Source organism: Musa acuminata, chromosome BXJ2-9, assembly GCF_036884655.1.
Source record: "Musa acuminata AAA Group cultivar baxijiao chromosome BXJ2-9, Cavendish_Baxijiao_AAA, whole genome shotgun sequence".
In the NCBI taxonomy this organism is placed as follows: Eukaryota; Viridiplantae; Streptophyta; class Magnoliopsida; order Zingiberales; family Musaceae; genus Musa; species Musa acuminata.
This window is the reverse complement of record NC_088346.1, coordinates 44,180,819-44,193,543: the sequence shown is the minus strand read 5'-3', so window position 1 is coordinate 44,193,543 and position 12,725 is coordinate 44,180,819. Positions and strand designations below refer to the sequence as shown.

Genomic DNA, 12,725 nt, shown 5'->3' with positions numbered 1-12,725 from the left:
TTAAGGGTGATATATAAAATTATTCAAATTATAGAGGAGTTAAAAGAATGAGTCATACTAAAACTTTATGAAAAAGTCATCAAAAGTAAGATAAGATTTGAAACAAATATCACTAAAAATTAATTTAATTTTATGTTTGAAAGATTAATTATAAAAATATTTATTTATTAAAATAATTAATAAAAAAATAAGGAAAAAAAGAAAGATATATATATAATTTTTTATTGACTCAGAGAAAATCTATAATAGAGTTGCTAGAAATTTATTATGGTAGGTTTTAGAAAAGAAAGATATGATCACTAATTATATTAATATTATTAAAAACATATATGATAATATAGTTATTAGTGTTAGAGTTATAAGAAATATTTCTATTGAGTTTTCTATTACGATTATAGCAAGAATCCATATTAAATTGCTAGACCTCTATAATATATATTATTTGCTGATGATATTATCTTAAACGATGAAAGTTTAAATAAAATTAATTATAAACTTGAGCTATAAATATAAATCTTAAAAAATAAAAATTTTAGATTAAATAAAATTAAAATTAAAAATATAAAATATAATTTTAAAAATTTTAAAAATAAAAATATATAATTAAATTTGATGGATAAAAAATCACTTTAAATAAGACTTTATGATCTTATATTAATTATTTAATAAAATAGAGAGATCGATGATGATATTATTGACAAAGTAAAAAAAATAGATTAAAATGATAAAATACATCAAGAGTCTTATATAATCAACGAATACCAAAAAAATTATATTATCCAAATAAAAATATTAAAATGAATGTATTAAATTATTATAAAAGATTAAAAAAAAATTTATTTATAAATAACTAAATATTATTTTGACGAAAGATAAAATAAAAAATTTATTTAAGATGATATGAACATACACAAAGAAGATCTCCAAATACCATAATCAAAAGAAAAGAAAATAATTAATATTAGTGAAACAAAAAAAATTAAAAAATTAAAAATATAAATATTTTTAATTTAATTAAACATATAATATTTTATATATCTTAATGACAAAAAAAAGGCATAAAATCAACTCCCAATAATAAAGACAATACTTTATGATATTATTATTATTGCTATATATGTTCATTACCGCGTACAAAGAAACGGACCATCACCTCAGTCAAATTACTCATTAGATTCACCAACGACTTGCTGGAACAACTCAAAAGTGTATGAACGTCCGTATGCTCTATTATGTCATCATCTCATTGTGGTGTTGTGTATTGACTCTCATAGAAAGAGTCAATCAGATTTTAGTGCCTCATCTCTGTTGCATGGAATTGCCGGTTCAACTGTGACAATTGTGCATAGGTGCCCTTGATAGCTCAGCGAGTCTCCAATCTCTGTCAAGAAAGTGGTCTAAAGTCTCACCACCAGAGGAGAAAAATGAAGAACCTACAAATGCAATAGGATATTTTGGCAAGAAGAAAACATTTGAAAAAGCTGGCTTGTACTCTGCTTATAGGGTGTAGGTCAAAGAGCTCCACACTTTTAGGAACTTGCAACTTGGAACACAAAATTGTTAAGGCCCGTCACAATATTTAGCAAATATTAAAAAAAAAACTAAGGTTAGCAGAAACAAAGAATGCCAAAGTGAAAGATTTATGCTTTATCTGTCAATAACAAGTCCTTGATGGTGGTGGTATTGACAAAAGTCCAATAATTTAATAAAAACATCACTAAGAATTTGGAAGGATGAATATATGAAAGAAAAGATAATGATGCAGATATATCGTTGAAGATGAAAATAAAAATCTTGAATTAGAAATGGAAAAAAGTACTTTTCCTATTTCTGTTACAGTACATTCTCTTTCTTTCTTGTTGTCTCATATTATTTATTTTCTTCCATTTGTCTCATAAGTAACCACTCCATATATATATGTATGTATGTATATATATGTATGTATGTATGTATATATATATATATATATATATATATATATATATATATATATATATATATATATATATATATTCTGTAACATGAATAAGTACAAGCTTATGTTTGAACTTTAGTAAACTATATCCCACGAACAACATACAATTAAGTTGTTTTACTATCATCAGTTGGACATATTTTAAACCCATGTTTGGCCCAAGACCAACTTAGATCTGATCAGTACTAGAGCAGACCCACAGTGAAATTGGTAAGGTCTAATCCAAATTCTTACAAGATCTGATCATGCATTCCAATTGCATCATTATCTTCAATCTCTTATTTATCCAGCCATCCCAATTGACTATCTAAATCATCTATTAGGCTACCCACTAACGGTCATAAAATGACCTGACCCACTAATTTTACAATTCATATCCAGATCAAGGTCCCATTGTTAAATTGCTCAAGAGAAGGTTACCTGTTCTTCGCATGCTTGGTGAATGACATAAAAGTGGCAGTCAAGCAACAAGGTAAACTATAAGGATTATGAATCTACACCACAACAACACTTAAGATCAGCCTTATTGGCAATGGAACATAGATCCACTGCAAAATATTGGCATTGGCTTAAACTTGTACGTTCAACTAGATCATGACAAAGAACAGGGTCATCTATTGTCATTATACATTCTGCCTTTGGACAGCAGGAGGTGTTAGTCTCACATACAATTTAATAAAGAAAGTTCATCATCACGACCATCATAGATAATTTTCTCGAATGGTAGATCTGATAAGACATTGTCTTAATATCAAATCATGAACTTCATAAACAGCATTATTTTCTCAAGTTCCAGGATTTCCTACATGGGCAGATCAAGCAAATTCTTTACATGGCTGATTAATCTAACAGTCAGATCGTACATGAACAGCTAGATCTAACAAAGCATAAAAAAAAATAACGTTTCAACAAAATCTGACCTAGACATCAATGTTGCACATCTTTGCTAGGAACAGAATCATTTCTACTTGCCAGTGATAGAGCCTCCTGAATTACTTCTTCAGTTAGCGAACCAAAAGCCTTTTTCTTTAGTTCTTCAAGATGCTTAGCTGCTTCTTCAAGCTCATCTTTGGCATTTGAACCATGACTTCTCCATGCATCAACGACTCGTTGCTGGAATTCCAGAGCAAGGGTATAGCTGCATTTAGGATAACAAGATAGTATTCACGGTGTTATTTGCCAAAGAAGAAAATGAGATAAAATATATATAACTCTCAGAGATGCAAGAAATATTTTTTTTTTGGTAAAAGTGCATAGCTGTTAATGCTATTTGCCAAGTGTTGCCTCATTTTGTTCTCTATTCACTATAACCTTCTCATGCAAATAACAGAGATTTCGCAAGATGTGGGCTTGAGGAATAGCTCCTTTATAAAGAATTCTTGAAGAAGTGAAATTTGATCAATGTAAATTCAAGTTTCATACTGATGCATCTGAGTTATACATTCTCAAGGATCATAAACTATAGAGCTAATATTGTTCCTTTCTACCACTTTTATGCTTTGCAGTGACCTATTTAAGTTATTCCATATGAGCCAACACTAGTACAACAAGGCAACAAAAGAAAACACATCCTAACAAGCTTTAGAGGAATCAACCTTCGCAAAATTAGTGGATTTTGATGCTTGTGATTCCCCTTAAGCTAATCACATGTGTTACCTACTTAAAATCAAAGGTCAAAATGTCAACTACAAACACCTAAGAGAAACAAACACGGCCGGTGATGGGCCAAGTACAGAAAATTTTAGAAGATGCATTGTCATGGCTTATCAATGGTCTAAGTATATGCGGTGATGAGCTGTTGTTTTAAGCTGTCTTTGTGCTTATCATTTCTTACGAAGTCTTTTGGAATAATTACTCCGCTGCTGAAAATTCTGGTATCAGAGCTGTTGTTTCAAGTATGCTATCATATGAGGTGCTAGAATATAATCCAAGTAAAATGCCCATATAAAAACAAAGAGACATGTTGTTTGATAGTCACACAAAAAATAATCATGCAAAAGAATGTTTACCAATGTAATATTACTGCTTGCCTACAACTAATATAATATAGCATTAAGACATGAAAGCCCATAATTCAAAACCAACAAGATAGACTGGACTTTAGTGAAGTATGCTATGAAAAGGAATTAGTACCTTCCCATTGTTTTATATGCATTAGCAAGGCTCTGATATGTCTCAATAGAATCAGCATGATGGGGACCCAGTGATACATCCATGATATCCTTTGCGAGCGCAAACATCTGTGCAGCTGACTGTGGACGGTCCATCTCCATATAGGCTGCTCCCAAGTTATTATAGATGTATCCAACCCCGAAGTGCTTTGGCCCAAAGCTCTCCTTCATCCTCTCCACTGCACTTTCCAAATATGGAATACCCTGGGCAACCTTTCCGGTCAGAAGAAGCAACCACCCAATTTTAGCCAACACATTCCCCTCCACATGCTGCTCCTGTGGAATCTTCTCTACCATGGCAAGACTCCTCTTCAGTAAACATATAGCAGTCTCAAAGTCATTCATTGATTCATACAATGACGATATCTCCATGTATTGCTCAGCAACTTTTTCAGGGGAGACAGATTCCTTCTTCTCAAGAATACCACAAGAGATCTCTAAACAGCGCTTAGCATCAGGAAACTTGTTCTGGTTGCATAAGGCTTTTGCCATGGACACAAACACCAGTGCCCTCATCTCACTCTCACTGTCCGTCTGCTCAACCACCCCCTTGAGAGTATTGATAGCCTCATCATATTTCCCCAAAGCAATGTGTATGTTGGCTGCATCGATCTTGGCATTAAGAAGATCCGAACCACCCACACCCCAACTCTTCAGAATCTTCTGAGAGAGCTGATTCTGCTCCAGAGCCTTATCGTGCTCTTCCAATCCAGTATAGATAACCCCGAGAAGTCTCCGATCATGGGCCACCTCCACAGAATTCTGTCCCAGCTGTTCCTTGTGGATATCCAGCGCCTTCAAACAGAGTGGCAAAGCCTCCTTAAAGTTCAAAACGGCAGCATAAGCCTCTGCCAAATCCCGGTGGGCGGTGCCCAATTCTCGACTATCAGGCTCCAAGATCGAAACTTTAAGATCCAGGCACCTCCTGAGATTGACCAAAGCCTCCTCTCGCCTGCCCATTGCCGTCTTGGTGTTGGCGAGCTGCAGCTGGACAGCATGGCTCACCGGCCTGACGTCAAACTCACCATCGATACCCTCGCTCTCGAGGGTATTAAGAATCCTGTTGGCCCGGTTGAGGAACCCTAAGCTGTCGTTGAACCTCTTGAGGTTGTAACTCGCGGAGCCAACCAGATGGAGGGCCATGACCACGGAGATAGAGCTGCCCCCGTCCACGTCAAGGATCCTGAGTGCGCGGAGGCCAAAGGTGAGAACTTTCTCATGGTCCTCAGAACCGATGGAGTCGAGGTGCTGGCCGACCTTCAAGCAGGCGAGGCCGAGCCGCTTATCGCCGGGATCCAGGGAGGCCTCCAGGGCCCGGAAGCCGGAGAGGATGTCGTCGGTCGTGGAGGCGGCCTCGAAGGTCTCCTCGAGGTCGGCCACGTCATTAGGCCTCCTCCGCCGGTGGGAGGGGAGGGGAACGGCGGCGTCGGGGACGGTCTGGAGGGCGCGGGAGGGGCATCTCTGGGAGGAGATCAGGCGCGGGGAGTGGGGAAGAGAGGGACTTCCATGGAGGAGTCTGGAGAGGTTCCGGGAAGAAGGCCTGCACTTGGTGGCAAAGGCGGAGAAGACGAGGGCAGCGGCTCTTCTCATGGCGGAGAGGTACTGATAGCCGGCCAAACCCTAGAGAAACCCTTCCCCCTGTTAATACGGTTTGAAGACGGTCGCGCATTCGATAACGCTCTAATTACATATTAACACTATAATTAATTAAAATTTAAAAATAAAATATTAAAATCTCTAATTAAAAAAATAATTTTATAAAATTAAAATTAAAAAATATTGAAACAATAAAATTAAATATTTTATTTTTATAAATATAAAGATCTTAATATAATTTTTAATAATATAGAGATCGAAATACTAAAAACTAATTATAAAAATAATCTATAATTAACCCTTCAATAATACTGAAGTTTAATATTTTTTTTCTTTTTATTTTAAATGATGAGCCATTCTAATTGAACCACAGGAGCCCAAATAATGGAAATTAACCTCAAATGGATTAGAAATTGGAGGAGTCATATTACAAGTTCTTAATAAGGTACTATAAAAGGTCCATATATCAATATTCTCAATCAAATTGATTTCAATGGTTGATGCATAATATTGATTAATCTCAAAGTTGAAGTCCACTTATGAGAATTTTCATAGAATTATTTTTCTTGGAACTCATTGCATTTCAAGGCATACTCTTTTTCTTAGACATGGTGGGATCAATTTGTCATCATCTCCATCTTCAATAGACAAAAATCAGCCAAGCAGTGTCTTAAAAACTACATTGCAGATTAACTATCTGATAATTCCTAAAAATTAACAGTCACATTACTAACTAAGAACAATCATACTGTGGTGATGCTTTTTAATTTAAAGGAATTCTTCTTTAATTCTTTGGGTTACACACTGTGGACAGAGCAGAGCCTAAATTTATCTTACAAGCACCTGATGAGCTATGAATCTGTAAAAGCTGTGGCCTTTATCTATGGAGAAAAGGCCTAAATCATTTGGCAGACAGTAACATCTCCAGGCTTTTGACAAGAGCTTTTGGAGTGCCAACTTCTTGTTCTTACTGTAACATTGGTAAAGGGAGATCGTAAAATAAAACTTGCTTTATTGCGTCCAATTAATGAAAATGCAATTGGAACAATCGAGGAAGATTAATCGCTTCATTTGGGAACTTAGAAAGGGTGGACTTTCGAATCATAAAAATGTGGTCAAAGGTGGATAATGATCATGTTGACGCTAATACTGTGGATAAGCACAGACATGCACGCTACAATCATCAATCATAACAATCAAGTTGGCCAGATAAGATCTCTGAAATGGCGTATGATCGATCGCCTCCCAAGCATGATTGAGGTTACTGTATGTGGACTCATTCCAATTGGCCACATGAGTCTCCTCTCATGGCAGGTAGGCCACATGCCAACAACATGAGACAGCTTCGGAGGCTGGAATCCAATCCCCGTCTGTTGGATTCAATCATAAATTTCTTACCTCAATCCTGATTAAGGGAGAAGATTGAAACATGATCACAGGATTGAGATCTTGTTTATGAGGCCATTGTTCTTCCTCTGTTGTTCGTGGCTGGTGAGTCATCTTCTTTGATTGCTTGAACTGCAGGTTGGATATCTGATTCAGGGAATCGTAGAGAGAGCAGGTGGCTTCTGCAGGTGACAGGTTAATGATCTTGAGATTCCATGGATTTTGAGCTTGTATTGAGCTTATGCATGATTGATGTCAGTTCTGTGCTGCTGAGATCCTATTTCTGAAGTTTTCAATCATGGGATGCATGAAAGATCTGCCCTTCTGCATCTTCTGCTGAGCAGGCCTTCTTCCACCTCAAGATCTTGGCTAGATTAGGCCACCCTGCAATCTTTGCCGCGCAGGAATTGTTGTGCCCCGAGATCTTGGATAGATTCGGCAACCCAAATCCCGCAAGATGGCGTTGGCGCCCACCGTAAATGTGGTGTTGGGCTCCATGGCCTTCGGGATCTTCTGGGTCTTGGCCGTCTTCCCGGCCGTGCCATTCCTGCCGATTGGAAGAACCGCCGGCTCTCTCCTGGGCGCCATGCTCATGGTCATGTTCCGAGTGATATCCCCCGAGGAAGCCTACGCCGCAATCGACCTCCCCATTCTTGGCCTCCTCTTCGGCACCATGGTCGTCAGTGTCTTCCTCGAAAGAGCCGACATGTTCAAGCATTTGGGCAAATTGCTCTCGTGGAAGAGCAGAGGTGGGAAGGACCTGCTGGTCCGCATCTGTCTCATCTCGGCCATTTCCAGCGCTCTGTTCACCAACGACACCTGCTGTGTCGTCCTCACCGAGTTCATACTGAAGATCGCACGGCAGAACAATCTGCCGCCGCAGCCGTTCCTTCTGGCGCTTGCTTCCAGCGCAAACATTGGGTCTTCCACGACTCCGATCGGTAATCCCCAGAACTTAGTCATAGCTGTTAAGAGCAATATCTCGTTCGGGAAGTTCTTGTTGGGTATACTCCCTGCAATGTTTGTTGGCATATTCGTCAACGCTGGCATTCTTCTCATGTACTATTGGAAGTTGTTGTCGAATGAGAAGGATGTGGAAGTGGCCGCCGCAGCTGCAGCTGATGTGATTGCAGAAAAGGATGCCACCTTGCACCGCTTTCATCCTGCAACTATGTCGCACGTTACTTTGATGAGTTCTGAGGATTGGAGTTCGGCTGCTGATTCCATTGTTCTATGCTCATCGACTAATGGGGATCCCGGGCATGCTGAGACTTTAAGAAATAGAATAACTTGGAGCGAAGCTGACATGCACTTCGGATCGAGTGACAAAGTCGAGTCAACACTGGCACCAAATGCAGCAAAGGAGATAGCAGGTGATCATGGAGTTTTTACCAGGAAAGAGGAAGATCATTCTGCAAGAAAATATGCGAGGAGCGGTAGCTGGATGAAAGGGATGAAGGATGGGTTCTCCTACTTATCTGAGGAGAAGGAAGTTCCAATGGAGAGGTGGAAGGTACTTCTTTGGAATGGATGTGTGTATCTTGTGACAATTGGAATGCTGGTATCGCTCCTGATGGGGGTTAATATGTCTTGGTCCGCAATTACTGCTGCTCTTGCTCTTATTGTTCTTGATTTCAAGGATGCCCGGCCTTGTTTGGAGAAGGTAAACACTTTTGCAAAAATGAGTTTGCACTTCAACATGGTTTCTGTTCGATTGAAAACGAAATTGCTTTATCTATTTCCCATCTGGTGATGATTGTGATATGCAGATTTTGTCCTCAATTAACTTGTTTTCCATATGTTAATATTTGTGTATTTATACCAGGTTTCTTATTCTTTGTTGATATTCTTCTGTGGGATGTTCATCACTGTTGATGGCTTCAACAAAACTGGCATACCAAGTGCTTTGTGGGATTTCATGGAACCATATGCACGCATCGATAGTGCTGCTGGGACTGCTGTGCTTGCAGTTGTCATCCTTTTTCTCTCTAATGTTGCCTCCAATGTTCCAACTGGTAAGTCAGCTTCTCTTTTCAAAGATTTCAATGTTTGTCCTCCTTTATTAAGAACAAGTTTAGGAGCTCCAATTCAACAGTTTGTGACCATTTCAATATTTTTTAGTGTTTGCCTTCATGTAGTAAGCAATTACAAGTTTAGGAACTTCAATTTGAGAGCATATGACCAGTGCTGTGCAATTTATGAACTCCTTTTCTGCTGCATGATAATGTTGCACGACAAATGCATTGTATCGCTTAGATTTCTATCTATAGACTGATCATATTTTGTGACAATTCATCCAAAAGTTACATTTTCTTAATTAATATTGTGAGATTTTTTAGATAATGAGACTCTCGGTAAATTTGCTTGTTGCATTATGTACCATGTTTCTGTCCTCTTTGTAGTTGACTTTGTATATTTTTGGAGATTCTGATAAAAATGTCAGCGGGCAGGAATCAGTACTTTTGCATTCACCAAACATTTGTTTTTATGCAATTTCTTTTCATCATCATTTAATTGAAAAGGAAAATTGATGATCTTCCTTGTGTCCCTAAAATTTTCAATGTCTTGTCAACTAATCTATCTAATATTACTTGTCATCTCAGATTCAAGTTAGTTTCCTATGGATGTCTTCCGGGACAGGCACCGTTATCTTCTATCATCCTTGGCAAAAAGGATGATCAAGGAGAGGGAAAAAGAAAAATTGCAGATCATGCTAGATCAATAAGGAAGATCGCACCCAATTGTTAAAATGGAGTGACAAGAGCTGTCAACAACAAACATGTTGCAATAAAGTAACAATGATGGTATTAAGCCAGAAAGTCAGAAAGGAAACAGGGTGAGAAGTGAAAACAGGATCATGGAAAAATTGACTGTGGATGCTCAAGTGAATGTTTAGAAAAGGCTTGGATTAAAAATGTCAAACTGATCAATACATAAGGTAGTTAATAATGTCTTCAGAGATATAAGAAAATGAAACTCCAGAGGCCTTCGAAGATTAGCCAGGATTGGTTGGATAAAGGAATATTAACAGTAATGATAAGGAAACAAAATTACAAATTGTTGAAATATACTAATTTGAGTCAGAAGGATCTATTACGAGCCTTCAAATGTATCTAGTAGTAAATAAATAAATATTCATAGATGCACACATTAAGGGTTCAGCAAAACTCAAGATTCTGTATGTGGTCCTGTTTGGAGCAACATGTCGGATAGGAGACGAGATTCTGCAAGTTTCTTCTTTTCTCTAATTTTCTTAGGTTTCTATTTCTATCAAACATTATGGTGCCAAAGGGCTACTGCAACTATTTAAATTTAAAACCTAATTTATCGGTTTGGAGTAGATCGTCACTCGGTGTTTTAAGGCCTCCTGATGGTTTATGCATCGTTTCTGCTCATTGCAGTGCTGATGGTTTTTGTTCCATTTAAGTCTGTTTAAATCATATAACGACTTCCACAAGTTAGTTATGGGTGATAATAATTTTCTCATAACACATCAGTATTTAGGTTATGTAAAGCACATAAGCAAATTAGGAGACCAGTCTTTGTTACTTCAGCAGGAAATAGGATCTTAAATGATAATGTATAAATAGAAGAGGAGCCTATTATTCAAGAATATGTTAAAATCGATGAATTCATTTTTTCCGCTCATTTTACATGGATGGGTTAGTCTTTTACCCTTTAGTTCTTTGGCATGATTTGCTTATTGTTAATAGGACCAAGGCCTTCATTATTTTTCTGGGTTTGAGTATTCCTTTACCATACTCAATACCCAATTCCCTTGCTAATCTGGTGCCAATTAGCATAACCTGCACTCTAGCATCTAAATCGATAGTTCTGAACACATTTACTGCTCAATTTACAAATGCAAATTATGCCAATTATAAAAAAGAAGCAAATGTCCTGTTGCTTTCGAATATCACAGCTGATGGTCGAAGTAGCCAATCATGCCCCTCAGGTCTCTCAGTTTCTTAAGGATTAGCATTAATGAAACTTCAAGAGACAATTCTGGTTGGCTTCTGGAAAACTTATGGCCAAGAAGACATAGGGGTTGTGCGGATACCAGATTTCTAGTAAATTTGAAGAATCAAATACATAATTTCCCACTAATAGCTTCTAAAGTTTGGTAACAATTTTGAATACTTAGCACTAGCAAACATAGTGTTACAGAGAGATTTCTCAGACGAGCTCAATCTAGTGTGTCATGTCTTGCCGACTGAGTATATGTTTTTGATATGGATATGTTCATCTGCCAAAATGTGTAGCACAAAAAAGAAAAAATTGTAAAATGAGAAGCCTGTTCATCAGATATGGTCATCATATTTTAGTTCAACATTCTAATAATTTTGTAGCATTTGTTTATATTACAATTTATGGCTTAGATCTTGATATTTCATCTGAAATACGTGTGCATATGCTTATCTACTCGCTGATGATGATTGCCGTCAAATATATATGACACATATTTGAACTAATTATTTGCTCTATATTCCACAATATATTAAAATTCTACATTTCTCATCGTTATAGGACTGTTCTTGTAAAGGAATTGCCTTAATAGTTAAACATTATAATTTTATGAGCATAGGTTGTGGGTGGAATATCATATTTTGTTAATCATCATAAAATTGAAAAGGGTTGCCTGATTTCTCAAATTGCATGAGTTAATTTCAGAAAATCCATGAATTGATTATTTCTTTAAAAATGAGATCCATTTACTTCTTTCATGGATGATGGTATCAAAATGATGGCCTAAATAGCTGTTGCAATAACTTCAAAGATTACCATTTTGTACATTCAGGAAGATATCTTTTTGTTCAGAAACAGATGGCCTTCAAATGTATTATCAACCTGCAGAAATAAATTGCACATGACTTTTTAACTTAAAGAACATGAACACAACTCAAATACGAAATATAAAACCATAAGTCTGAACAATCCCTGAACTTTTCAAGAACATAAAAAACTATCAGATTCCTTATATGGTGCCCTTTTTATTCTGTCACTATATGCTTTCATATGGTTCTCCATGCCTGGATATGATTGCCAGTTAACCATAGTCTGCAACCTAACATACTCTGCTTGCTTTAGTTCTCCTCCTTGGAGCTCGGGTGGCCGCATCTGCTGCAGAAATTTCTCCTGCTGAGGAGACCAAGGCATGGCTCCTATTAGCATGGGTGAGCACGGTTGCCGGGAACCTGTCACTTCTAGGATCAGCTGCAAATTTGATAGTATGTGAACAGGCTCGCCGATCTCAATCGTTTGGATACAATCTCTCTTTTCTGACTCATCTGCGATTCGGATTCCCCACGACGATAATTATCACAGCAATTGGGCTGCTGCTTGTTAGAAATTATTGAGTGAACAAGATGAAGAGGCATAGATTGCTTGTATCATAGATGAAGAGTGGATGTATCGTAGATTGCTTTTATTGGTGTATCAAGAACTATTCTTTCCGAATGCGCTTCTGAAGCAAGAAAATTTATGCTCTGTGTAAGTAAGGAGCCTAATTAAATCGAATGATTGTACAATGTTTTCTGTATCCAACTGTTCTTGGCATTGGCAATCAAATTATGAATAAAAGGAATATTGGCAAGATA

The 12,725-nt window shown here is 37.2% G+C and overlaps 2 protein-coding genes across 3 annotated transcripts; one reads left to right on the top strand and one right to left on the bottom strand.

The window, feature by feature from the left end:
* Positions 1 to 1,078: 1,078 nt before the first annotated feature.
* LOC103998773 (protein KINESIN LIGHT CHAIN-RELATED 2) lies at positions 1,079 to 5,795 on the bottom strand. 2 transcript variants are annotated; one of them, XM_009420352.3, is made up of 3 exons: positions 4,109 to 5,795; positions 2,896 to 3,113; positions 1,079 to 1,433 (listed from the first exon to the last, which is right to left on the bottom strand). In XM_009420352.3, the coding sequence occupies exons 1-2, from the start codon at positions 5,734 to 5,736 to the stop codon at positions 2,903 to 2,905; spliced, it is 1,839 nt and encodes a 612-aa protein (XP_009418627.2). In that variant the 5' UTR covers positions 5,737 to 5,795; the 3' UTR covers positions 1,079 to 1,433; positions 2,896 to 2,902. The 2 variants fall into 2 exon arrangements, with proteins under 2 accessions (XP_009418627.2, XP_064982725.1); XM_065126653.1 differs by having other exon boundaries at positions 1,079 to 1,381.
* Positions 5,796 to 6,980: 1,185 nt separating this feature from the next.
* LOC135623545 (silicon efflux transporter LSI2-like) lies at positions 6,981 to 12,725 on the top strand. The gene is made up of 3 exons (XM_065126652.1): positions 6,981 to 8,791; positions 8,954 to 9,143; positions 12,217 to 12,725. The coding sequence occupies exons 1-3, from the start codon at positions 7,586 to 7,588 to the stop codon at positions 12,483 to 12,485; spliced, it is 1,665 nt and encodes a 554-aa protein (XP_064982724.1). The 5' UTR covers positions 6,981 to 7,585; the 3' UTR covers positions 12,486 to 12,725.